At 40.4% G+C, this 27,785-nt stretch overlaps 1 protein-coding gene across 1 annotated transcript; it reads left to right on the top strand.

The window, feature by feature from the left end:
- Positions 1 to 1,287: 1,287 nt before the first annotated feature.
- Positions 1,288 to 13,334, top strand: LOC139723029 (hyalin-like). The gene is made up of 13 exons (XM_071634306.1): positions 1,288 to 1,299; positions 1,756 to 1,945; positions 2,584 to 2,829; positions 3,927 to 4,169; positions 5,097 to 5,336; positions 6,181 to 6,429; positions 6,726 to 6,968; positions 7,595 to 7,837; positions 8,915 to 9,157; positions 9,669 to 9,905; positions 10,136 to 10,384; positions 12,324 to 12,499; positions 13,275 to 13,334. Exons 1-13 carry the CDS (start codon positions 1,288 to 1,290, stop codon positions 13,332 to 13,334), a joined length of 2,631 nt encoding a protein of 876 aa, XP_071490407.1.
- The last annotated feature ends 14,451 nt before the right edge of the window (positions 13,335 to 27,785 follow it).

Below are 27,785 nucleotides of genomic sequence, written 5' to 3'. Positions count from 1 at the left end.
ACTTTTATTGAACATGTTTGCAAATAAAAGTGCAGCATGGTGGAAATGACATTATTTTCATTCGTTAATCATTGATTGTATTTCTGTTTTTTTAGATGATGAGAATCCTGGCTTTACGAGCTGTCCTTCCGACATCCTTACAAACACCACCACTGGACTGCTTGTAGCAGATGTGACGTGGGCTGTCCCCAATGTCACAGACAACTCAGGATCAGTAACAGTGAATCAGACTGCTGGACTTTCTCCTGGAAGTAACTTTACTGCTGGTTCTACTCTGGTGACTTACACTGCCACTGATCCTTCAGGGAACAGTGCCTCATGTTCTTTCTTTGTCAATGTTACTGGTGAGTGATATATGATGTTAGAAAGTTCATCTACATTTTTATTCAGTGTAATATTGTGCAACATAAATGCTTGTTGATTACAGTTCTGTATTTTCACTTGATGTAAAAAACAGCGAAAGCATATGATACTCAAGTATCCATGAATGATTTGTAGATGGCTGATTTCTGCTGTCTGTTAAATGGCCAGTTTTATTGAGCCTCAAATTTTGTGATGTCTGTGCATGCATAGGTAAATTTTTGGTTATAACTCAATTGATTGCATTGCAGTGATATGATACACAAACTTAGAGTCACATTTGCTTGGTATGATAAAAAAAAAATGCCTTGTAAAAGTAGAAAAGGATGATTAGTCTTGTACCAAATATTGTGGAGTAAGAGGTTAGAAATCAACAGTGGTACAAGGTTTGAGATTGAATTTATGTGAAAAAGAATATCATGCAGGTAACATCAGCCTGCCTTTCATTTTCGCTCACTCTGTCTCATGCTGATAAAAATCTTTGTTGATATCAGCCTATGAAAAGAATCTGCTGTATTGATGTTGTATCTTGAGTATCATTATTTTCATCAGGAAGTGTTTGCTCACGGTTAATGGTTATGGCAACGTATGGCATGTTTCTGTGAAATGATACAGATTATGAGAGTCCCATGTTCGTAAGCTGCCCGAGTGACCAAACGGTGCCAACAGACTTCAGACTTGACACGGCCACAGTCAACTGGACGGAGCCGATGGCCACAGATAACGACGCTGTTACTGTCACTTCCAACTACAATACCTCGTATGATTTCCCATTTGGTTCCACACTTGTGGTGTATACGGCCGTTGATCCTGCAGGCAATACTGAAATATGCAACTTTACGATTGATGTGATAGGTAAGGAAATTGACATCAGTGTATGATCAATTTATGTTGCAGTATAATTTTTTTTAATTTTTTTTTTTTATAATGGTACTACAGGTATTTGTGAGTTCTGACCTACAGTGTTTGTCAGTGAAGATTTTCTCACATGGGATCAGGAATGTCACATATGATTCCTTTAGGGAAGTAGAAATACAGCTAAGTAAAGACTCTCTTCTCATAGGTTTATCAACACAAGATTAAAAATTTTTCTAACATCCATGACAGTAAAACCAGTCTCCGCTAAACTGTAGAATGGACTCAACTTGCAGACAAAAATGATTACCCATAATTTTTCTTTTGATATTCACTCCCTAAATCAGGAACCTGTACAATGTAGGAAAAGGTAAATGGTCTTTTTCCTGTCATGTGATGGTATCTTGTATGAAATGTTTGGCAAGCATTCTGAGGAAGAACTTGAATCTCAGCAGCTGAAATTGTTGCTTTTCAGATCAAGAGGCTCCTCATTTCAGCAATTGCCCCAATGATCTGGTAAGAGCTACTTCAAACAACAAGGCCTTCCGCCGCATCACCTGGAGTGCCCCTGTTGCCGAGGACAACGTGGACCCGCCCCAAAACCTTGTGGGCATATATCAGAGCCACGCCCCCGGTTCTAGGTTCTACACTGGGGAGACCATCATCGTCTACAGGGCCACCGATCAGTCGGGCAACACTGGCAACTGTTCCTTCAGTATCATGGTTTACGGTCAGTTTTCATTGTGCTGGTATCCTTTGCCTTGATATATTTGGAATCTCACTGTCTCTATGTTCATCTGCATGCAAATTCACATCACTGTGATTTTATCATATTAATATTGTTAATGAGATTGCCGTTTTCATGTGAGGAAAGATTCTGATTGCATCGCAATACTTTTATGTAATTTTGGGTAATTATTTAATTTTATAACACTTTCATCTTAATTGATAGAAAAAAAAGAATTGGAGGATAGCACTGACGGCTGACATTTACTTGCAACACTTCCACTTCTGGACCCCATTTTATCAAAAGATAAAATTGATTTTAGATTTCCTTACCACACAGGCTGCCATAGACTTACAGTTGAAATCAACTAATCAATTTTACATGTACATGTAACTCTTCATAATACAGGGCCCTGGTTTACAATATGCATGATTCTCAATCAAATACCATTAAGGCCTCTCTTACAAATGGATTCCTATAAACAATGTACATGTACATATAGTTTTGTAACATTGTAATGTAGTGCAGTGCCAAACAGAAGTGTGTCATGTAATTGTACTTCTATACAATTGGAAATGTCACAATACAGCCTTTGAGAGGTACTAGCTAGCAAGATGGTATTTTGCATTGTTCTGTTGCAGATGGTCAAGCGCCTACAGTGAGTGGCTGTACCTCGGACATCAATGCCACCACTGACCCAGGCCAGCCCAATGCTACGGTCAGCTGGACAGAGCCGGTCTACACGGATAATGTTGACAGCAGCATTAATGTGACTTCAACAAGCTCCCCCAATGACCAGTTTGCCATAGGGTCAACTGTTGTGACCTACAATGGCAGTGATAGTGCAGGAAATTTTGCTACCTGTGTCTTCACCATAACGGTGTCAGGTATGTATCCAATTTATTTTTTTTTCATTTCTGAGCGTCTTGCTCATTCTGTAGTAGAATCATATAAAATTGTTCTCAATATTAAAGAGTAAAAGAATTCAAAGTAATGATTACAAGTTAGTTCAAGCTAATACAAGTGTAGGTTTATATGTTTGCTATTTGAAGTCTTTCCCCCCATTCCAATGTACAATCTGTAATCAATTTACATTGTATACAACCCAGTATTAACATACAGGGACTGGGTAGGTCCTTGGCAGGGCCAAACACATACCCTAGAAAGAATATTTGGTGCACCATTAAGCCTTCTACCACCCTTACAGGTTGTAACATAACCCTAACCCTAAGTGATCAGGATGAACATTGGTTGCGCATTCAAGTCAACCTTGAGATGGCAAAACAATGTACAAATGTATCTACGTCCAACCTCATTTCCAGTAAATCGAGTTTGAAGTTTTGCAAACCTACAGCTGTTTTTCTGTTTTCACACAAAACTTCTTATCTTACCCTAGGAGGACCAACACTATCAGTAATACAGTGCATGCAAATTGATCTCACTAGACTCCTTATTTTTAGAATAATTTGCATTTAATCAAAGCATACATTGTTAGGCCATCTCGACATAACCACAGTATCGCCTTTGATATGGCAAAACAATGCTAGTCTCGATCACTGGCGCACGTCTAATGTATTACAATATCAATATGCGCGCGCGCTTCTGCAGTCACGCATGGAGCGCAGTCTATTACTGCGTAAACATGGAGATGGCAAAACATATAACGCATATACAATTGTAGATACGTTGTTTTGCCAAAGTCTATGCCCTTTGTGTGTTGAGAAGGGGCAAGCGTATTGTCGCTTACATTGTTTTGCCAGCAAAATTTGAACAATTTCCAAAGGGAGGGAGCGTCATATCTCAGTAACAGAATGGGTTCTGATTTCAAGATTTGGTCAAGAGTTACATTACGCTAAAACAAGCTGAAATACAGTATGTGACTAAGTCAATTTTCATAAATTTTCGACATACATTATTTTGCCATCTCGAGGCCGCAGTGAGTGAGCGTGAGACTATGATCTTATCTGATATTGTTTTTACATAGATGATGAAGTGCCATCTATAGTCAACTGCTCATCTGGCGTTACAAACACTACACTGCCCGGCCAGGCTAGCGGTGTGGCTTACTGGATGGATCCGGCCATTGACGACAATTCGGGCATGTTTACGAGCAACTCCTCTTCCGATCCTGGAGACTCTTTTGTCATTGGCAGCACAGAAGTTGTCTACACTGCCAGAGATACTGCTGGGAATGAGAACAATTGCACTTTCAGCATTACCATTATAGGTAAGATCTCTTCATACACATCAGTCTCTTCCGAAAATAAAGATTTTGTTGTTGTTGTTATTGTCCTTAAAGCACTCATGCAGAGTGCTGATCTTACTGAACTATTTAACATGGTTTATTTTGAGATTTCGTTTCCAGACTTTTCCCATTTTATGCAAAGTACATCGCATTGTGTTGGTGAGCAGAGTCAAATCATGCACACGCATACCTTGGAATAGAGGAATAGAGAAGGTGTCGTGTTCTGTGTGACTATTTACATGACATTACAAGTTGACTGTGTAATCATGAGTCTTTGTATCTGATATGTGTTTAGCCAGGGCTTGACACTTATGGTGGCCCGGTGGCCCGGGGCCACCAAAAACGCACGTCGGGCCACCAAAATTTCAGAAATTAAGAATTTGGTGGCCCGTTCGGGCCACCAAAAAAGGTCAGATGTTTGCCTTTGGGTCACCAAAAATAAAAGTTAGTGTGGAGCCCTGGTTTAGCATTGTTTTTACTTTATGCCGGTTATATAATTGTGTTTTTTACATACTTTTTAGTCACAGACAATGTTTGCGGATGAACTTTGCAGTGAGAAAAATGAAAAATAAATTTTGTTGTGTTTGTATGATTTTAAGAGTGAAAACATCAATGTCTAAGACATGAGAGCAATTTGCCTACTTATTTCAAACATTTGTGGAATTTATTTCTTTCTACTCTAATGAAAAATCAATTAGACTGTCCTATCCTACAAATGTCAATGTCTGGGGACAGTTGACAAAACTTAAGTGTAGGACAACAAAAGCTGTCACATACATTGTATTTTTCACTGTGTGATTTAAAGATATCAAGAGACTGAATACCGCAACAAATTTGTGTGTTTTTTTGACCGGTTTTGCTATAAACATGCAAATACGAACCACTGTGTTTTGTCCTTTTATTCTGCAGATGCTGAAGACCCCGTTCTTAGCTGCCCACCAAACATACAGGCGTCGACAGAGGCAGATCAGCCGTATGCTCAAGTGTCGTGGGCGTCGGCCAATGCCTCGGACAACTCCGGCTTCTATAACCTGACTGTGGATGCCCAGAGTGGAGCCAACTTCTCTATAGGCGTTACCACGGTGACCTACACAGTCTCTGATGCATCTGGGAACAATGTGACCTGCAACTTCACCATAACAGTGGAAGGTATGCCTGTCGTATTATCCAGTAGTTCCTGTTACAATCCATGGTCTTTTAATACGCTGACTAGACCTAAGAAAGAGCAAAGGCTGGTAAACATTGACCCGTTGATAAAAGGCTGATTTTGCTACAACACGCATTTTCCATAGATACTTGCCCGAGTATACTCGGGACTCGTCCTCAACAGGTTACTGCATTTTTCAGATCATGTAGATTATTGTGGATGTTGATTTTTCCTTCATCTGCCATTGACCTAATTTGGTCCAGAGATATTCATCGATTTTCTTTGCCTCTGAACTATTCTGATTTTGATTTCTTACTCCTACTGCTAAAATGCTTGTTATCATGGTCACAATGTTTAGACGAACATTTTGGTTTTGCTAAATACCTTATGCAAAGAATGTGTATGGGAATTCCTAAAACACAGAAAAAGAAATAATTTAGTCACCATCAGTATGAACGCATATTACTACGCACTTGTGGAAAGCACTTCGCTCACATTTTTACCTACTACTGTCAAAGTGGAGATTTTTGCAGTGTGGACATTTTTGTGCATTTCGCACAACCAGACGCTCGCGCAAAAATAAAAGTACGTGAATATTTTTGCTCGCCATATGTTCCAGTAGTTTATAATGTCCTGATTCTGCGGAATTAAAAACACGCGAAATCCATCTTACCCGGCTGAGCGCAAAAAATTACTCGCTCTAAAATATCCACTTTTACAGTATGTCCTTTGTGCAGCTCTTAAGTATGTTGTCCCTTTGTATCAGGCAGCGAGGATATATCTTGCATATCCACATGCTATGATTGTCAAAATTTTGAACTCTCAAACCACAATATCTACACCCAGATGTGCAAGCACCAGTCCTGATGGGCTGCTCCTCAAACATCACCGTGAACACCACCCAGGGGCTGGGTGTGGCTGAGGTCTCGTGGGCGGAGCCCTCTGCCGTGGATAACTCTGGCAACTACACCCTGAGCCAGACCAGCGGGCCTCCATCCGGAAGCAACTTCTCCATAGGGATGACTCTTGTTGCATACCTAGTGAAAGATGCAGCTGGACTCAATGACACCTGTGAATTCACTGTCACAGTGATAGGTGAGTGTATTCTGAGCTCAGTTTAGAGGTGTGCAAAGGAAATACTGCTCTGTATGCGTATGTAGGGCTCCATGTGCAGTAAACAATAAGATTGGTATCAATTGATTGATTGTCAATTAATGATTGTCAATATTTCATAAAATATCATTTTCACCTAAAACTTTAAAGTGAGCCCTCGGAAGATCGTCTTTGAAAATTGAATAATTTGTTTGTACATGTCCTCTAATCAGGACAGTATTGCCAGGGTAATAACCTCATTTTCCTTCCTTGCCTTACCTCTCTGTTGTTCTCTTTAGACAACGAGAGCCCCGTATTCATCTCTTGTCCCAGCGACTTTGTGAACCGGACAGATGCGGGAGTGGATTACGGCAATATCACTTGGCCCGCTCCAGTCGTCATGGACAACTCTGGCTCCACCAACACGACCAGGTCCCACAGTCCCGGTGATTCCTTCAACATTGGTACAACTCAAGTCACTTATTCTGTGGTTGATGGTTCCGGTAACTCTGCTGAGTGCATCTTCAACATCACAGTAGTGGGTGAGTAGAGAGACATGCAGATATAAAGATTAAATCACTTCAAATTGCCTTCATTTGTATAATACATTGTAGTCCTCGTAGAGCTAATGTGATACAGATTTTTAAGATAGTAAATTGGATTGATGGTTTCAAGGCTTGTAAGATTTTTTTGGGCTCTGTTCTAGAGGAAGGACACATAAACACAAATTCAAGATATTGAAGAAATGTGACAACTCTAAAGTGAGACGGTGCTCCTTTTGTCAATGATTAATTAATGAGTGGAATAAGTTACCATCATTTGCAGTTGATAGTCCATAAGTAAACTGTTTTAAGTCTAATTTAGAGAGATTCTGGTGTCCGAACAAGAACAATATATCCCCGAAGAAATCTTTTCCTGTCCGTGTGATACAATTCTGCGCAGCGCCTACCAGTAAGTTATTAATTACACAGTATGATAACACTGAAGGGCAAACAAGTTTGCTTAACTTCACACTCGCTTCCAAGGTACACATGTATGTTGTCCAAAGTATGTTTGTTATCAAAGCAGAAGGAGCAGGTTTAGAAAATGTAAGACCTTGGGTTCTATGTTTGTTTTTATTTAATTACCCGTTATTGAGGTCTACGTTTTTCTTGTTTGAATATGACAGATGAGGAACTTCCAACATTTACGCCCTGTCCGTCCGACTTTACGGTGAATGCCTTCAACGACAGTGCCAATGCCACTGCAACGTTCGGCCCAATAACCATTGCTGACAATGACCAGGTTGCCAACTCTTCGTACAGCCACAACTCAGGGGATGTGTTCCCTATTGGTGGCACTGCGGTGACCGTGTCTGCTGTAGATGCGTCTGGCAACCAAGCAACCTGTGCCTTTACCATAACGGTTGTGGGTAAGTACAGAATTGTGTTGCTTCAAATCATTTTGAAATTGCAAGAGCCATTTCATGTGAATCATGGCACTCACTGTAAATAAGAAATATGCTTTAATACATTTGTGTTGTTCTTTTTTTATGCAATAGTTAAAGAAAACAGAAACTCTGACTAAAGGATAAAATGTAATAGAGAATGAGCGCAATACTAGAATTAAGTAGACCATTTATTTCGATACAATTTGCCTGCTGCATTCACTCATTATCATCAGACTTGCAATGCCCTTGTATTGGTCTGTCGCAATTCTAAATTTTACTGAATACTGAATTCCATACTGTCCCATGCCAGCTTCTCATCCCGAAAACAAATTTTTGGTATGTGTGGCTGAGTAAATTTTGTTAAGTCATGTATTATTTTATATGAAACTGTAGAGCATCCTCCAAGAAATATATGAAGAGTTTGTTCGCAAAAACCGATAAGTCCATTATTGAAGATTTTGAAGTACGGTCTCTGTCATAAAGTACAAAATAATACCTTTTTAATGATATATTTGACACTACATATAAAGGTACACTTTTGAAGTTATGGTCAAAAGAATAAAAAAAATTCATATTATTCTCTTTATATTTCTAGACCTTTAATCGCAAAGTATCTCCATTTGGCAAATATGGACTTATCGGTTTTTGCGAACAAACTCGTCATATCCACAATGTCTCAAATCTTTTAAATGTGTTAAACTTGTATTTTGGTGGGTGCATGCTGTCATCTGCGTGTCTGCAGAATATCAGTTTATATGACTGGTGCATGGCTGCAATCAATATGTACATGTACATGTATATCTTGTTATTTTCTGCACTTTGAAATGCATTCTTTCAATGACCTCAGTAAGTCATGGGATGTCTGCATGTATATGAAGTTTTGACAATCATATGCTAGGCATGAAAGAAAAAATGTTGCTTGTTGCATGAGAGAAATAGACTCTGGTATAAGGATCTCACAATACAGTACAATGAATGCTCTCACTGGTTGCAATGGCAAAATTTGCATACACTGCACAAATATGCACACATGCATGCATCTGTTTATCTGCACCACAGACGTTACTGCACCAATCATTGCTGGCTGCCCATCAAATGTGACGGTCAGCACTGCTGCCGGTCAATCCTATGCCGTGGTCAGTTGGATGGAGCCTACAGCCAGTGACAACTCGGGCAGCTACGTCCTCACGTTTAGCCGAATGTCTGGTTCCAATTTTGACATTGGCACCACTGAAGTTCTGTACATAGCCACGGATGATGCTGGCAACACAGATCGCTGTACTTTCAAGGTTACTGTGGAAGGTATGCTTCCATTTTTACATTACCTTGTACATAATGATTTCTAGCATTGTGTGGTATCTGTGTACTGCAGTAGCCATATTTCCCTGCGAGATTATGTATTCCTGAAGTGTCGGGCTGAGGGAAAATTATGCTTTTCTTGAAGAAAAACATTCTTATCAAGGGACTTATACATGTAGATGTCTATTGCATTTGATATTTGATGGTCTGGATAAATACAAATGTGTATAGTTAATTCAATTTCAGCTTTGTTGGCAGCCAGTCAAATTCTCGATTTACATTCTATGGCGTGATGTCACTGTTCACAACATAAAGACTTTGATCCTTGCTGCATTATATAGTTTTGTGATTGTATTATGACCAATCACTGACCAGTATGTACGTAGAAGACCAGTTAATATTTTATGCATGATGTATAGTGCGAAATGTATATAATAGTATTAGAGCTTATCAGGCACCGATGAGTTCAACAGACATGTACGGTTACTGTATTCACTCTCTTCTGTTTTGACAGACAATGAGGCCCCAGTGTTCAGCTACTGCCCCACTGACCAGGAAGCCTTTGGCTTTGGGAACTTCTCAGTGCAGTGGTCTCAGCCAGTGGTGACAGACAATTCCAACGGAAACATTGCACTCACTTCAAACTATGCCAACGGAACCCTGTTCTCCCCGGGAACCTATGAGATTGTGTACACTGCTGTTGACGAGTCTGGAAATTCGCAGAACTGTAGCTTCACACTCAATGTCTACGGTGGGTGTACATTATCAAAATCATATTGTTCATCTTACGATTGTTAAACCCAATTTCTTTATGATAAAACTTTCTGTGAATTTTTGTCACATTTTAGAATTGCATCATGCACATTATGCTAGCACAGTTTAAACACATACAGTTTGTATGCTGGAAGGTAATGAACATCAAGGAAAACGGTAACAATGACACTCATGGCATAGCTTCAACTCTTGTTTGATACTGTGCAGGCAACGATTCCGTCGATCCTTTCGTCATGTGCCCCGCGGACATCGTGGTGAACACTTACCCTGGACTCGACTACCGGAATGTGACGTGGAGTGGCCTCACGTACTCTGACAACATGGAGGTGGTGTCAGTTCAGTCCAACTATGCCAACGACAGCTCCCCCTTCTACATCGGCACCACGCTGGTGATGTACAACGTCACCGATCGAGCGGGCAACGTGGCCTCTTGCGACTTCTCCATTACCGTGAATGGTGAGTTTTCAACAGCGCTTCTGGATATACGCCAGAATTGCATGCCCTACGTACAGCTCTGAAGGGTAGTTATTAATTTTGAAAGGGTAATTTATATTCTTGTTTTGGAGGATCTAGAACATATTGTATGGAAAAAGTGCAATTTCTAGTACCTTGGAAAAGGCATGACAAGAAGTTATTGGAAATGTTTACGACATCCTGTAATGTCAACAATAAGTGGTGTCTCCTTCATGAACCATAACTCAGTAGTAATATGTCATTTAACATGTATGTCATAATTTCCAACAAATGCTTGCATTACTCTGTTATTTCAAAGACAGATCGTTCGTTTATTTGTTTTTTCCTCCTTACAATTCAGAGTATGTACTAGTAAGCCATTTGCTTTTGATGATACAGAATGGTATCTGGAAAATGGTTTGGGATTTTGGTTTTGATCTCTTTCATTCATGTTTGTAAATTACTGGAGAAAACAACCATGATACTATTGTTGACAGTTGTGCAACTACAATGTACATGTGTAGCAGTGCAAGGACATTGTGTGCAGGCAAAGTTATGCCTCCTGATTCAGCAAGTTAACCAAAACTTGTAAACTGATGCCGCACTTGGAATCTAGTATCACGGGTGTGGCTGTGCTATCTACATAATGCAGCACAACCTCAGTTTTTATGCCTCCGCAACGAAGTGGCCGGAGGCATTATGTTTTCGGGTCGTCCGTCCGTCCGTCCGTCCGTCCGTCCGTCCGTACGTCCGTACGTCCGTACGTCCGTACGTCCGTACGTCTGTACGTCCGTCCGTACGTCCGTCCGTCCCGTTTTGTTTTTGTGGATATCTCAAGAACCGTGTGGTGGTTTTACATCAAACTTGGTATGAGGGTATATCCTTGGGGAATGATACTTTGTGTGGATTTTAAGGTCACAGGGTCAAAGGTCAAAGGTCACAGGTTATTTTGTGAAAAAAAAAATTGAAATTTCATGTTTTTCTCCATATCTCGCAAATGGTTCAAGGTATCTTCATGGAACTTAGTATATATGCTTGTACCGATGGGCAGTGATTATCTAGGGAAGTTGGGGTCATGGGTCAAAGGTCAGGGGTCAAAGGTCAAGGTCAACTCCTCAAAATATCACTACTTTCCTTAAAATGCAATATGCCTGAAGGGTTTTTTTTTTTCAAACTTGATGTATGGCATGTATTACCCAATATATATTTTTGGGGAAGTTTCTTGCCAAAAGGTCAAAGGTCAAAAGGTAAAAGGTCAAGTGAAAGTGCTAAATTGCACTTTTTCCTCCATATCTCGAAAGTAACTCAAGGTATCGTCATGAAACTTACATATTTATGCATGTTCAACCTAACAGTGATTCTCTTTGGAACTGTGAGATCAAAGGTCAAAGGCCAGGTTTAGATAATGCTATTTTCCTATTTGATACTGAAATTATGCTTTTCCTCAATACCTTGAAAATTACTCAATGCATAGACTTATAAAAGGGTCAAAAGTCAAGTAAAAATCATCAGTTCCCCAAATACCTGCACTCTGACATTTTAATCATTCATCCAATTGAACCTAGTTCTAGAAAAAGTGAACATTCAGCACATTTGTGTCAAACCTGTCATTTTAATATTTTGCCAATTGTGTGAAACTGTCATCACACATTGTCAAGACATTGTACTATAGACCTATTAGGAGAACCATGCATTATGGCGGAGGCATATCAGTAGCCGTAGCGATATATCTAGTTATCAATTCGTACTGTGTTAAAAGAATGTCCCAAAATTCTCAGTCAACCAGTGATCAGTCGTGTTTTTGAATGATTATTTTGTATAAGTGACCCTTTGAAGCAATACAGAGATTTTCTTCTACTCAATTGCACAAGTCTTCATTTCAACAAATCTTTCATTCCAACAAATCTTTCATATCTCATAATCCACCTCCTGCATTGCACAGATGGCGAAGCCCCGGTCCTGGTGAACTGCTCCGGTGACATCACCCTGCCTGCCGACTCCAATGTCGCCGATGCCGTGGCATCATGGCCAGCGATCACGGCTACCGACAACTCTGGCTCTTTCAACATCACCTCAACCCATTCATCTGGAGATAGATTCTCTGTTGGCACGACTGAGGTTACAGTCACAGCTACCGACCCATCAGGAAATACTGCCAGCTGCTCTTTCAATGTCACCATAACTGGTAAAGTTAATTCATTCATTTATTTATTTCCACTTCAGGGCATATTACAAATCTCATAAATTTATCATACTACATTTGGAATGATTGGGTCACAGTCCTAGGTCCTAAGGACCTAGTAACACCATGGCACCATGTTTGCTGATTTTTCAGAAGTCAACTTAACACATTTGTGTTTGTTTTTATAATTTGGTCCCATCTTTGCTTTTACATGTACATGGTCTGCAGTAATAATGATTGCACAAAAGAATTTGATGACACACTGTAGAATATGTGAAACAGCTTTCCTCCCCACAAAAAAGGATAAAGAAAGGATGAATAAATAAAAGTACAGTCTATTGGCTGAACACTGTGAACATCTTAATATTGTGGAGGAGAGAGCAAAAAGTAATGGATTTGTTAGATTTGAACATTACTTGAGCTAAACTGATGAAATTTACACCTGTAAAGAGAATCTGAAATATCATGCCTGAGCAGAGCAATTTCAGTATCGACTGTATAATACAGTAGACAGTACTCATCTCTCTCAGCCGAACCACTGTGACCAAGAGATACATTTCGTATGCTGTTGAAAATCATTACAGGTGTTCCTTTAGTTTAGCAGCTTTCTCAAATTATTTGTGAAAAATTATATGGCGACTATTATTTTCTTGTGATGGCGAATTCATCTGAACAAACAGTGCATGCTTCCTCGCATCTTACCCAATACAGATACCCAGGACCCTGTCATCACCAACTGTCCATCAAACATCACCATGGGAACAGATGTAGGCTCCGCCTCCAGTGTGGTCACTTGGCCGTCCATTGTTGCCACTGATAATGATGGTGTCCCAACGTTAACATCAAACTTCTCCCCCAACACCTCATTCCCGCTCGGTTCAACGGATGTTGCCTACCTTGTCACCGATGCATCGGGCAATACAGTGACCTGCAATTTCACAGTGACCATTGTTGGTGAGTGTCAGGGATCTCTTTCAGTGCACCAGTACTATGACACAATAAGTGGCATTCCCCACTATGCATACCCATACTTCATAAATGCTAAAATCATACGAAAACTAATACAACAGTAACAACAAAACTCTTTTTTACGTCGATGTAGGGCAATTTGTCAATCAGTTGCAACAAAAAAAACTTTTTGTATATAAGTATGATGCATTTGCATTAGAAAAGACACACCAAGAATGTATGTTGTAGGTGGCATTAATAGTGATGACACACAAACAGTTCCCATATTCTGTATCAAAGTTTTAACTCTCTTTTAAATGACTAATCGTGCAGGTTATTCAATTAGCCCTGCTCTGGCAAAGGGTAGCAGGTAGTGATAAAAAGTGTTATTTCTCGAGCAAAGTGATTAGATATATCCATCGGTTGCATAGATAGGTTGATGTTAGTGCAATCTTGCTAATAGATATCCCTCAGCGGGATGAGTGAGTGCTTCATCCCAAAGCTTGGCCTCTGTGGAGTCTGTGCTGCATTCAACTGAAATGAGGTTGTATGACTCAAATTTGGATGGTTTGGCAATGGCTTCTTTTTGTCAAGGTAGGACAGAACTGTCATAGTAATACATTTCATGTCTCTAGCCTTGATCTCTCTTTAGTATTCCTTTTCATGGGATAGTTTGATGAACAGAGTTTTAACCTTTGCGTCTCTGTTTCAGATGATGAGATTCCAACGTATGATCAGTGCCCAAGTGACATCACACTGGCAGCAGACGTTGGTTCCACCAACACAACCGCCAACTGGACAGTGCCCGTCTTCTCAGACAACTCTGGCACTTTCAATGTGTCGGCGAGCGATGTGCCTGTGATTGTCGTGGACCTGGGTTCATACAATGTGACTTACGTCGCCACGGATGATGCTGGCAATGTGGCAACTTGTCAGTTCACCATTACAGTCCTAGGTACATTGATTAAGGCCATGTACAACGTGTATATTACTTTATTCAACTGCTTTATTTTTAAAGAGAATTTTTGTAGTTTTGTATCAAGACAATACTCTGCACTGAACCTTTTTGCGAAAAGACTCCATTTTAGTAAATTGTAGGTGAACATAGATTGTAACTTTGATATTACTTGAGCATGTTTGCTTTCACATGATAAGCTAGTGTATCTATTAGTTTCTTTCCTGGCTGTAGCAATACTTCAGTTTCATCCACAATATGACAACTCCTAAAACTTCTCTCTAAAAAAAAAAAAAAAAATCAAGAAATACACTTTTGCGTACATTGATTAAGGCCATGTAAATTACTTTATTCCACTGTTTTACTTTACTTTTTTTTAGGAAAAGTTTTGTTGTTTTGTATCAAGACATTACTCTGCAATCATTCAATTTCATCCACAATATGGAGTTTCTCATTATCTCACCGAAAAATGTTAGAAATTTGAAGTTACAAGTCTCAACCGAAACTGTACAATCCTGTTAAAATCCATGTGCAACTCCTTTTATTTTCTTGACTTGCTTGCACCTGTACGTGTGTAACCCAACAGATAAGGAGTCACCCAGCATCTCCTGCCCTTCGGATGTTGTGAATGTGACGGACCCTGGCCTGCCAGTGGCTGCCATCTTATTTCCTGATGCCGTTGCCATGGACAACAGCGGCTCAGTGACGGTAACCTCGGAGGTGGCCAGTGGGTCCAACTTCAGTGTCAGTATGACAACGGTCACCTTCACGGCTATAGATATGGCTGGGAATGTGGCTAGCTGCACTTTCACCGTCACAATTTCAGGTGAGAAAATAAGAGGAGCTCTCTCTCATAGCAGAATACTAACCTGCGAACACTCTTCTTCATTTCAGTTGGAAACTTATTCACTCTCTCCTAAATGGTGTAATTGATTGAACTGGCTAAAAGTTTGAGCAGGGAATCTTGCGAAATGTTTGGAGCCACATGTTGCCAACAGCAAGACACTCCAAACTAAAATACATGCATTGAAAGGATATAACCTACATGCTATGAATGAAAACTACACTGTAATCACGTGGGCAACTTCGCCAGAACATGCTGGTCGGTGCGTGGCTGTGTCAACATTGCTGTTGGTTGATGATTATGGTGATTGCCTCAGTAATCACAAGCTTTCCTTTCATTATCATATTCATCATCCACATCATCCACATCATCACCATTGTCATCTACAATACTGTCAATACCCAAATAATTTCTGTGATTTGTCTTTTGACATTTAGATACCGAGATACCAGTCATCAGCAACTGCCCATCAGACATCAACCCGACGACAGATGCAGGGAGCCCTACTGCAAGTAATGTGATGTGGATGGAGCCCACGGCAACTGATAACACCGTGACAGTCGCCTTGTCAGGCAGCGAAGACCCTGGTGCTTCTTTCATTATTGGAGACACTCAAGTTACCTACACGGCGGCGGACGCTTATGGCAATGAGGCTAACTGTTTTTTCACAGTCACTGTTTTAGGTAAGTTTTGATACGAGAAGAGGAACCTTGTTAATTATTTCCAGTACTAACTTGCAACTCTTCACAAGCTGTCGACAGGCTGCCCGTCAATCAATACATAGAGATCAATTTGTGCTGTGGGCATCAGGGCCAAAGGTTAGATGTCATTGCCAAAGTCTCGGATCACTCAGAATTTATATGGACTTTTTAATCGGTTTTTGCAGAAAGGTAAACAATGACTGGAGGGGGAAAAGTGAGACAATTCATTCAATTTGAGAGTAGGACATTTGCTGCAATGATATACTTTCTACTCAATATCCACAGTCAAAATCAAAGCTGGGCTATCGCATTTGCTAAAAACCTGTGACAAGTTTAAAGCAATGCATCCATACTCAAGCACAGCTGCTTTGTCCTGCATGCTATTTCCCCAGTGAGTCATGCAGGGATGCCAGTTTTCCGGCAATAGCCGGAATTCCGGCTTTTTCATATTTTGGTGTCCAATTTCAGTCACACTAATCGAAAACAAAAATGCATTTTGCCCAATGTTTGACCCATATTTCCTGTAGAAACATAACATGTGCCCCTTTTTGGTCACTCGACACACACAAACACTCATACGTTGTATATCCATACACGTCGTACAATTGCGTCTAGTGTGTGTGACTAGACGGCCGGCGCACCGAAAGTTGCACCGAGAGTCGCGCAGAGTGTTTTTGATAAAGGTTTAGTGACATAATTTGGTCTTGAAATTGAAGCCTTACCTACGCTATTCCAAATTTGGTGATTTTTTACAAGGCTTTTGGTGATTTTGCTCAGTTTGGACCTGGCAACGATCATACTGCGCTCTCGCTATAGCTACAGCACTGAGACGGTGTGGTGAGTCGAGTGAGTCAGCTGAACGAAGCAAAACTATGGATTTTACAGCACTAGGACTTCTTTATTTTTGCTACAAATTCCTTTTTTTTTTCTAGAATACAACCACATTATTGTCTGGAAAGCGTTATACCAGCACGTGCGATGGCGATCGAACAACATGTGGTGTTTCTAGGCGATGTAGTGCGGTGCATGGATCATGCTGCGCTCTCGCTATAGCTACTACAGCGCTGGGAGAGTATGGTGAGTCGATCGAGTCAGCTGAACGAAGCAAAACTACGGACTTTATGGCACTAGGACTTCTTTATTTTTGCTACAAATTCATTTCTCTGGATTAGATTTGAGGGAAGAAGAGCCCTCAGAAATGCTCAGATTGCACCAGAGAGCATCTAAGAACCCCAGAGCTTCCAGGGCCCTTGAGCGGGCCCTGGACCCCGGCCGAAGGGACTTCGCGCTTCGCGCTCGTGAACATCAATTTCGTTCACAAAAAAAATGTCCGGCCCAAGAGCAATTTGCCACTGGCATCCCTGGTCATGATTTGTTCTTGATTATCTTTCGATTGGTAGATGTGGAAGCTCCAGTGTTCCAGAATCAAACCATGAACATTGCCGCCACAGCCGATCCTGGTCTCGCTGGGGCTGTCATCAGATATGATATTGGTCCAATAACGGACAACTCTGGCTCTTTTACCACAATGGTGACGGGCAATGGCCAGATGCTGTCGTCAAAGACGGATTTCTTCCCCATTAGAATGACCACTGTCAACGTCACAGCCACCGATCCGTCTGGAAATCAGAATTCATATTCCTTCACAGTCACCGTCACAGGTGGGTGCTCTCCTTTACTTGGCAATCTTTGCACGGCATACACTTCGTAGCCAAATCGAAGCTTCTACAATGTATCCCAAAGAATATATGCAATGATAAGATGTTGGCATTTCTTACACCTCTTGTTATGCTTAAGAGTATTCTGTCTTCTCTGTCCATGCATTCCATATGCTGGTCACTCTCTAGGTGCTGGTATGGTCAAATGATCAGTTCTCATCGAAATCTGCTGTGTTTTTATAGCATGTGATAAAGAGTGTTCAATGACATAGTGTCAGTTTGCCGAATTACTTTGATGTGCTAGTTTTTAGCTTTGAAATCTGTGGTAACTGGTGCTGAGAAAAAATTAGTGCATATTTTTTTTTTCTGATGTTGTACATCTTCATTGGTAATTATACTTGATTGTAATGATATTCAGATGTGAATCAGACTCTGTAAGGCTTCTAAGTCTCTCACTCTGGAGATTTCCAGAGATCCATGATCAGTAATTATCCTTTTGTCTTGTTTTGTAGATACCCAAAATCCAGCTTATGACCAGTGCCCCAGTGACATCATGCTGGGCTCGGACACGGGATCTACCAACACGACTGTGTCCTGGATGGTTCCCGTCTTCACAGACAACTCTGGCAGTGTCAATGTCTCGGCAAACTATGTCCCACCTGTTGTCCTTGACCTTGGTACATACACAGTCACGTACCTTGCCACGGATGACTCTTGGAACGCTGTGATGTGTGCATTCAACATCACTGTCGTAGGTATGTGATACATTTTCTGTCGTTGGTGCAGTTAGAACGAACTTCATTTGTCTTTTTAACATGTGTAAGGGAAAGAGGTATATCACCAGCTTTCCGTGTGATAGCCAGGGCTTAACATTGATGGTGGCTCAGGGCCACTCAAAATTGATGTTGGGCCACTCAAAATTGATGTTGGACCACTCAAAATTTATGTTGGACCACCAAATTTTCAAAAAGATGATCTTCTGCTGGCCTGACCAATCTGCTAATATTCAACATAGATGGGCCGATACCGGTACACTTCCTTTTGGGGCTACCAAATTGTCAAATTTTAAGATTTTGATGGCCCAAATGGGCTACCAGAGAAAAATGTCAAGTGTCAAGGCCTTTGACAGCAGATCATTTTAGTCCACATCCAAATGCTTATACTGAATTCTGGAAGATCTAATCATCAGGTCATGCCTTTCTTGAAAGCTGTATCATTAATTGGTGCTACTGCTTAAAGGGAACATACAGTTTGGGTTGAGACCTAATTTCAGGTTTCTAACATTTTTTGGTGAGATAATGAGAAAGCTCTTATGAAATACGAAAGAGCATGTTATTCTATGAGGAATTCAACGTTTATTTGATGAAAATTGGTTTTGAATGGCTGAGATATCCAAAAAAGAGCGATTCTAATAAAGTGTGGGACCCACACTTTATTACGATTGCTTTGTTTTACTTTATTTTTGGATGTTTCTGTCATTCCAAACCCGATTTTCGTCAAATAAACTTTGAATTCCTCTTAAAATGGTATGCTCTGGACTATATCATAAGTGTTTTCTTGGTATCTTGCAAAAAGTTAAAAGACCAATTCTCATCTCCACCAATACTGTACCATCCCTTTAATACATCAAGGGTGATGCAAATAAATGCAGGGAATTCAATATATTGAGCCATGCTATTGTCCCTCCTCTTGTAAACACAGATGAAGAAGCTCCAGTCATCACATGTCCAGCTGATATTGATGTCTTCACAAATGCCGGAGTGCCCATTGCCACTGTCTCTTGGTCTGATGCTGTGGCAACGGACAACACGGGGTCGTTGAACGTGACGTCCGACCGGGCTAGCGGCTCTAACTTCACTGTAGGGGTCACCACAGTAACTTACAGCACACAGGATGCTGCGGGCAACCAGGCTAGCTGTTCTTTTGCCGTCAATGTTACAGGTACAGCTAACTTTGCATTGCTTTTCATTGTTTTTAAATGGTGTCATCTTACATCTGTATATTTGATATTTCACTTCCTATAGATTTAAACTGTTGGTAGAGTAGTGCTTCTGGCATGTTATGATTTGACAGCAAAGAATGTAGTAGGCAGTCTTTCAAATTATTACTTTGGCAGATGAGTACACTGCACCATCTACCTCCTTTCATTTTTGAAGAATTTTTGTAATTGCTAATTTCAGCGGACAGTAAAGGCATTTTATAAGTCATTTGTGTCAAATAATGACCTAAGTTATAGGTTTGTGAGGGTTATGGGATCGTGATGTCTCTTGTACACATCTCATGTGCATGTACAGCATATTCATTGTATCTACTGTATTTGTGTATACATGTAACTTGTTACTGTTTGCATCAGATATTGAAGATCCCATGGTGATGAATTGCCCAGCGAGCTTCGTCGTGAACGCTATAACGGGCACCGTTTATGCCAACGTGTCCTGGGCTGAGCCGACCATCAGTGACAACACATACACTGTGGTAGTAGTGGCGTCGGACGAGCCGTACACACTCTTCTATCTCGGCACCAAGACCGTGACGTACACAGCATCAGATCTGTATGGAAATGTGATCAGCTGTTCCTTCGATGTCACAGTTGAAGGTCAGTGGTACTAGGCTTAGCCTACCTGCACCCATTTTATCCTCTCAGTTATAGGAATATCCAAACGTGTGTATTCCTATAGCAATGTTATAACTGTGTGTGAAGAGATGCTGGTAATCAACAACACATGCCATATTTCTGTGTTGCCTGACAATGATAAGGCCACATTGCCACTGAACGTTTTGGAGGAATAGACAAGAGCCAAGAATTTCATTGCTCGAGCGCAATGAATGTGATCCGCGTCAGTCACAGCTCATCCACCCACTCAGGTTTCTTGAAATCAATTAATGATTATACAGTTTGCATATATGTGTATTTATGACAGTATCTACAAGTATATTCAAATCCTTTCTGACTGGCAAAGAAAACCATACAACATTGTACACACTCTTCCAACTTCCCCTATCACAGAAAGGGCCAAATATTTTGAAATGTTCAACTTTCAAGGACAGAAAATCTCAAAAGACAGTTTTATAATATGGCAGATAGCAAGTTCATGATGCTTCCAAGTAGGGTTGGGAAGTCTTCTTTGATATTTATCCTTAGGATGATTCTAATTTTTGTCTTGTTCATGTTGTTGTCATAATGATTCTACAGACAATGAGCCACCCATCATCGCTAACTGTCCATCGGACATCAGCAAAATGACGGACCTGAACTCACGCTTTGCTACTGTCATCTGGATGCCACCCACCATCACGGATAATGCTGGCGCTCCTGAGATCAACCAGACACATAATCTCTTTGACAATTTCCCCATTGGGGTGACCACAGTTGTCTTCACAGCCACAGACAGCTCTGGAAATGTGGCAACTTGCTCATTTGACGTCACAGTTGCAGGTAAGAGCTACCACTTAAAACTGGAATAGAAAATCCCCGCAACTACAGCATCTGTTCGTTCAGATTTGATGAATATTAAAGATTATTATAACTTTTTGCTTTTAATGTAATGATATATTTAAAAGGCATGACATCACTATTTCTTGAGCCTTATTATTCATTGTTCAGATCATATCTTTAGTCAATCATATTTGTCATTATGTGCCTTGATTATGTAGATTTAAAGCTCTAGTAATGATAATAATTCTGAAATGTTATACTCTAAAACTAGGATTTTGCACATGTAAGACAATAGGTAATATCATACTTGAGATATACACCATGATTGTCCCTATTACTGTACCAGTAACTGTTGGCGTTTGTGTTACTCATGAGGTACAATTGAGATAAAATTTTACTGTATGTTGCAGTTCTTCATTATGATACAGTGCATACATTTAAGTCACATTGACTCCTTTATCATCATCAAATTTTAATCTAGTATGCTTTTCATTGTAATTGCACCAGATCATGACACAATTTGGTATTCATTGCTTACATACATTTCATATGCTCTCTCTAATATCGTCAGCCCCCCTCGTATCAATGTAGTCGTCCACTGCACATGTATCTAATGAATGTGTTGATCACGGTTTCTTTGAATTACACGTTGTACACTGAAAGAGATCGTCTGCATTTAACGAAACTCTGTCCTGTGACTTACCTAAGCGACCTAATTCTGCAGTGAGCTCACGTTTTTAGGCAGACATTGGAGGTAGGAAACATATTAATCTCTCTTTTTTTTCCCATCAAATACACTCGATAGACCTTGAGGCACCAATGATCTCAGGCTGCCCCTCTGACATCGTCATGTCGGCTGATATTGGCAGCTCCAACACCTCCGTGAGCTGGATTGTACCAAACATCACAGACAACGCAGATCGAAATCTCACTATCTTTACCAGTCACGTTCCGCCTGTCGACCTAGACATTGGCATCCACGTCATCAACTACACAGCTGTCGATTCTCGTGGCTTTGTCACTAGATGTATCTTCATGGTCAGAGTTACAGGTCAGTGGGAAACAACCTTGAATTTGATTTGATGATTTTCACTGTGTCTTCAATCAATTGTACATTGCATTTTAGATACTCTAGAACTAGAAATTTTTGCTCGCATTTTGATTTCGCAAATTTTGTGAGAGCCAAGATTCCAAAAATGAAAATGCATGTGAAAGTTCTTGTGTACACTATATATATTGAATGCCAGTGGCAATTTGTAAAAATGTCATGTCGCAAACATTTCTTGCTTTAGTAGGCAGAGATACAATGTATCTCATAGTACAGTATATGTATATTCATCTTTCTGCATAGACTGTAATATGTGAGTTTGACTGAAAAGTTTGAACATAACCTGTGTACGTACATCTTCACAAAAATATAAATTGTCTGCTGAGCCTGTTTTGAATTTTGCAGATATCTGTTGCCATATGATCATGCATTTCCATGTACACTGTCGATACAATGGCACATTCAAGATGTTGACAAGACAGCATTTGTGGTGTTCTTTCTTAGATGATGAATCTCCAAGGATCACTTGTCCACCAAACATTGTCAATGTGACTGACCCTGGTCTTCCCATGGCTGCAATCTCCTGGCCTGATGCGGTTGCCAGGGACAACACTGGCCCACTCAATGTTACAGCAGACATTGCCAGTGGGTCAAACTTCAGTGTGGGTGTGACTACGGTGACCTTCTCAGCGGTCGATCCGTCAGGGAATACTGCTTCTTGCTCATTTACTGTCACCATTTCAGGTACACTCTCAGTTTGTATTGCCTTGTTCTATTTTGTCATGCACTAGTTTCTTGTAGATATGCTGTACAAGTGGTGTGTAATTTGCAGCGTTTATATTTTTGCGGCTTTCACAAATGGATCAATATCTATGGAGTGAATACATTATGAAAGCATTGCCCCCTGTAACAAATCCGTTATGTGTTGTCCCCAAGGTTTAAAATATTGCTGATGTTTCTTCTGAAAAAGGATGATACTTCTCAATCTGTTACTTGCCCTTCTTTTGTTTATCTGTACATATGAGACTGAAAACTTTGAAAGCAATAACTTAGGCATAAGGTTTCGAGGGCAGTTATCCCCTGGGCATTTACCCATGGCCCTTCCCCTGACCCTAATCCTAATCCTTATCCTGAATCTAATCTTAACCCTAACCCAAACTCCTAATCCTAAACCTTGCCCTAATTCTAATCTTTACTCTAACCTTACCACTAACCAGTATTTAGCCTCGGGGTAATTGCCCTTATACGTAGGCATAATAATCATAATAATAGTAATAATAACAATAAATAACACTAATATAGTGCTTAATACTGACGTTTCTCAGCACATAATGTTTGATATTCCTGCACCTTCTGTACATATTGTCTGCAGTCTTCTCTATCTCTTTAATGTTTTTAATCTGCATTTGGACAATAGATGCTGAGAGTCCCAGGTCTATGGACTGTCCAGCTGACATCACTGTGAATGCCAGTATTGGTGCGGTCACAGCAAACGTCACTTGGAGGGTGCCCTCCATCACCGACAACTCCGGCCAGCTGGTGGTGGTTGGTACCCACGACCCTGGTACCCTCTTCTATCTGGGCGGCACCACGGTCACCTACACAGCCAGTGACCTGGCAGGAAACAGCTACATGTGTTCATTTGTTGTCACTGTTGTTGGTAAGTGAAAAACCTTGATACCGTATGCACTTTATATTTTCTTTGTTTATTTCTGAGGTACATATATTTACCACTTTTGTATGCACTTACAGGTTACATTCACACATTTTGAGTATCTGCCATTTTTAATCTACATATATATGTATTTATATAACACAATTTCAATATTTGCTCTTAAGTTAATTTGACTGGAACCAGTAGCAAACACCCTTGAAGCATAACCAAATTTGCCTGGACAAAAATAGGTTTTGAAAGATTAGAGATTCTTTTATTACACTTTTCTATTCTAACCATGTGCACTGTAACATAATTTTATAATGGATAGTTTTGTGAAAGTACAGCTGTAGTTCTTCCTAGAGTGCAGTAACAAAGTCGGTAATGTACACAATGGTTGTGACTGATGAATATGACCCAATTTTTCTTGTCTCTAGATGCTGAGAAGCCAGACATCATGTCCTGCCCAGCCAACATTACTCAGGCCACTGACCCTGGCTCTCCAACGGCAAACGTCTTCTGGTCACTCTTGGCCGTCTCTGACGAGTCGGGCACCGCCACTGTGACATCCAACTACAATCCCGGTGATGCCTTTAGCATCGGGACAACTGAAGTGACCTACACTGCAGTGGATGAGGCTGGAAATTCCCGATCATGCTCATTCTCTGTATATGTGTATGGTAAGCTGTAAGCTCTGCTTTACCTGTTGAAGATTTGTCCAGAGCATATTTGGGCAGGTGCCTGTGAAATGTGTGTTGTAGTGAAATACGTAAGCTTGTCCTCAACAGGTTTTAGGTCTGGATTTTGCTCATTCTTTGAAGTTGTGAATGGACAGAACATAATTGTTTGGGAAGTGGAATGTACCAATAATTGTAGCAAGAGAAGTGTTTGTAAGTGTTGGAAAAGCACAGAACGTTCAAATGAAGTTTGAGAGTGAGTTACAGTATATGACTAAATTATATTTGGTGTTATTTGTGTCCATCTTCTCATTAAGAAGAAGGGGGAGCAAAAGCTTACTCGTATTTACCACCAACATATCTACGGTTGTAAATTCTTGTACAACCGCTCTCAGTGGATAAGTATGATGCTTAACTGTGTTTATATTAGCCAAAGTAGAAATGTAATTACACGAGAACACAATCCAAATGTTACGATTCATTTGCAGATGATGAGGCACCCGTGGTCAGTCCCTGTCCAGCTGACATCAGCACCACCACCGACCTCGGTTTACCAAACACCACCGTCAACTGGACCATCCCCACCATCACAGACAATGCTGGGTCAGCCAACCTGACCATCTCCATCAGCGACACTCCTCCCCTGGTCCTCTTGGCTGGGGTTTATCAGGTCATGTACGTCGCCACAGATCTAGCTGGATTCTCATCTCAGTGCTCGTTCTCAATCACCGTGTCAGGTAAAGGTTCCATTCTACATGTAGTATCTCTCTACTTCTTCGAAAAAAAAAAGTGGCACTTGTAAGTTCTCATACTTAGGTTGCTTCTTTTTAGAATTTTTCAACAGCATATTTGTCCCTCTGCGCCTCAGATTAGGCCACTAGATTGATGGTGCATTACAAATGCTGTACTTTTTGATCAGTGAGAAGTTTGTTATGTTTGGTCATTTTAGTCATTGAGTCATGGTTATCAACAGTGTCACCATTGTTGGTTGAAGGTATTCCATGTGCTGTATCTTAGGTTGTGGTCTACATGCAAGTTTTAACCAACAATGACAGATCCTACCATCATACAGAAAAAAAAAAAACCAAGATATCACAGTTGAGTCATAGTAATGTGTCTGTGTGAAGAAATATTTCATGTTCTCATTGTGTGTTAGTCTCACTTTGACATATATTGGTTTCCTGATTATAGTCAGAGCATAATACAATGTTATTATCTTCAATCTAAGCACTGACATGGAATATGCACCACAAGAAAAAAACAAAACAAAACAAAAAAACAAAAACCTTAGGCATTCAGTATGCACTAATTAAATGAAAGCTTTTCTGCTGCAAGTATGCACTGTTGCTGCCTCCTACACATGTTTGGAGATACATGTATCTTTTCATGATACAATGTATAAACCCATATCCTCTTTACTTCCAGATGACGAGTCCCCAATGCTGAACTGCCCAGGTGAAACATTCGCCTTTGCCGACACCTCTTCGCCTCTCACCTATGTGTATATCCCAGTTGCTACGGTAACTGATAACTCTGGGATGGTCAACATCACTGGCTTCCCTCCAGAGTATTACCCCATTGGTGTGAGCGTGGCCACTTACACTGCCCAGGATGCCCTGGGTAATGTAGGGTCCTGCTCCTTCAATGTCACAATCAAAGGTAAGCCCGGAAATGTTGCATAAAACTCTTATTATTTACATTTCAATGTAGGTACATGCGTGTACCAACGATAGGGATAACCTGGTGTGTTTCATACATTCACTGGTCTTTGCACCTACATGTATGTGGTAGCAAAACACTCACATTCCATCTTTTTTTTCCCTTTTTTTTTTAATATGCCACATGTTAGAGATAGGGTATATGTTGTATATACTGTACAAAAAATATTGCCTCCTACAGAACTCTGGACATTTTGATAATGTGTGTACAGAGTCTCCAATAGAACCTGTAGAGTGTCATTGGATACATGCTACAACTCTACTTACCCCAAGAGATGCCATACAAATTGAAAACCAAAAATGCACCCTCTTCTGAAATGGGCTTCATGCAATACCCACAGCTTAGATATAATAACAGTCAAATACAATGACATGTTACAAATGTTGGCTTCCTCAGTGATTGTATACTACTTGTAGGAGGACACAATACAGGCCATAATTCATCCTCTTTGTCACTTTAGAGAGTTAATTGAGACAAATTTAGTGTAGAATGACCGAAGGGGGAGAGTAAGTTCACCTGTTCCATACTGAATTCTGAAATGCTCATAGACTTAATACGCAGGTCACCAGGTTCCTGTATGAAACAGGTTAAAGGCAATGTGCAAACTTCATACTGGATCAGAAATGTTGCTGCCAATTGGTGATCTGATGCATCACCAGTTACTGCAGAGATTGCCCTTTATGTCTCTGTTCTCTAGCTGTACTATACATTTAGTTTCCACATGTGTAATTGCACTATTGAAACAATCCACCCTTTGATTGTCATATCGGGGTAATTCTGTCATGCCTACTCTGATGTGTGGATACCTTCCATCCCTGTCGCTTTTAGATGCCACACCACCCGTCTTTGATGCCTGCCCGGCCAACATCAGCCTTGCAACCCCTCAGGGTAGCCCCGCCCTGCAGGTGGACTGGACTGTGTCAGCATCAGACAACTCGAGACAGATGGAAATCACTGGCTCCAACAGCCCCAATGATACTTTCATGGTGGGCTCCACACGAGTGGAATACCTCGTGACCGATCCGAGCGGAAACACTGCAGAATGCGTCTTTTATGTCACTGTCATTGGTAAGCCATTCATTCATGCTCTGTTTTATTTTAGTCTTTACCAGCCATTAATTTGACCTAATGATGATTTTTAAGTCCATTATTGTAGATTCTAGGATACACTGAGTCATATAAGTGTTAGGATAAAGTGTGGGATTCTTACCTCAATGCTTTGGTTTTGAAATCTGATGTGTTTTTAGCTGGTGAAGAGGGATTGCATCCCATTGGAATGGGTTTAGGTATACTTTTCCTCTTATGTTATGTTTTTTTCCCCTGATATCTATCCAAATCACACATGCAGTTGTACAGGGGGGAAATGTAAAATAGAATGTTAAGTGTAATTTTAAATCACCTTCATCAAACGTCAGAAAATTATATGTGTGTCTTGATAGTGAAGTATGCAGTTACAGATGTACGTGCTAAAAACACATCACTTTCTGAATTAAAAAAAATATAAAAGATTATCCCTTGTGTTACCTGGTGATCATATCAAAGGTAGTATCTATTGCAAATGGCAAACCAAGTGGATTTTCAT

This window comes from Diadema antillarum, unplaced genomic scaffold (assembly GCF_040938485.1).
Source record: "Diadema antillarum isolate AM-2024a unplaced genomic scaffold, OU_Dant_1.0 scf00000180, whole genome shotgun sequence".
NCBI lineage: Eukaryota > Metazoa > Echinodermata > Echinoidea > Diadematoida > Diadematidae > Diadema > Diadema antillarum.
Note: the sequence above shows the minus strand (reverse complement) of the source record. Positions and strands in the feature narration are given on the sequence as shown.

Bases quoted from the DNA above. Each gene is read 5' to 3' on its own strand.
- LOC139723029 (XM_071634306.1), top strand. The intron at 6,430-6,725 runs GTGAGTGTATTC...TGTTCTCTTTAG, and splicing joins ATTCACTGTCACAGTGATAG to ACAACGAGAGCCCCGTATTC. The intron at 10,385-12,323 runs GTGAGTTTTCAA...TGCATTGCACAG, and splicing joins CTTCTCCATTACCGTGAATG to ATGGCGAAGCCCCGGTCCTG.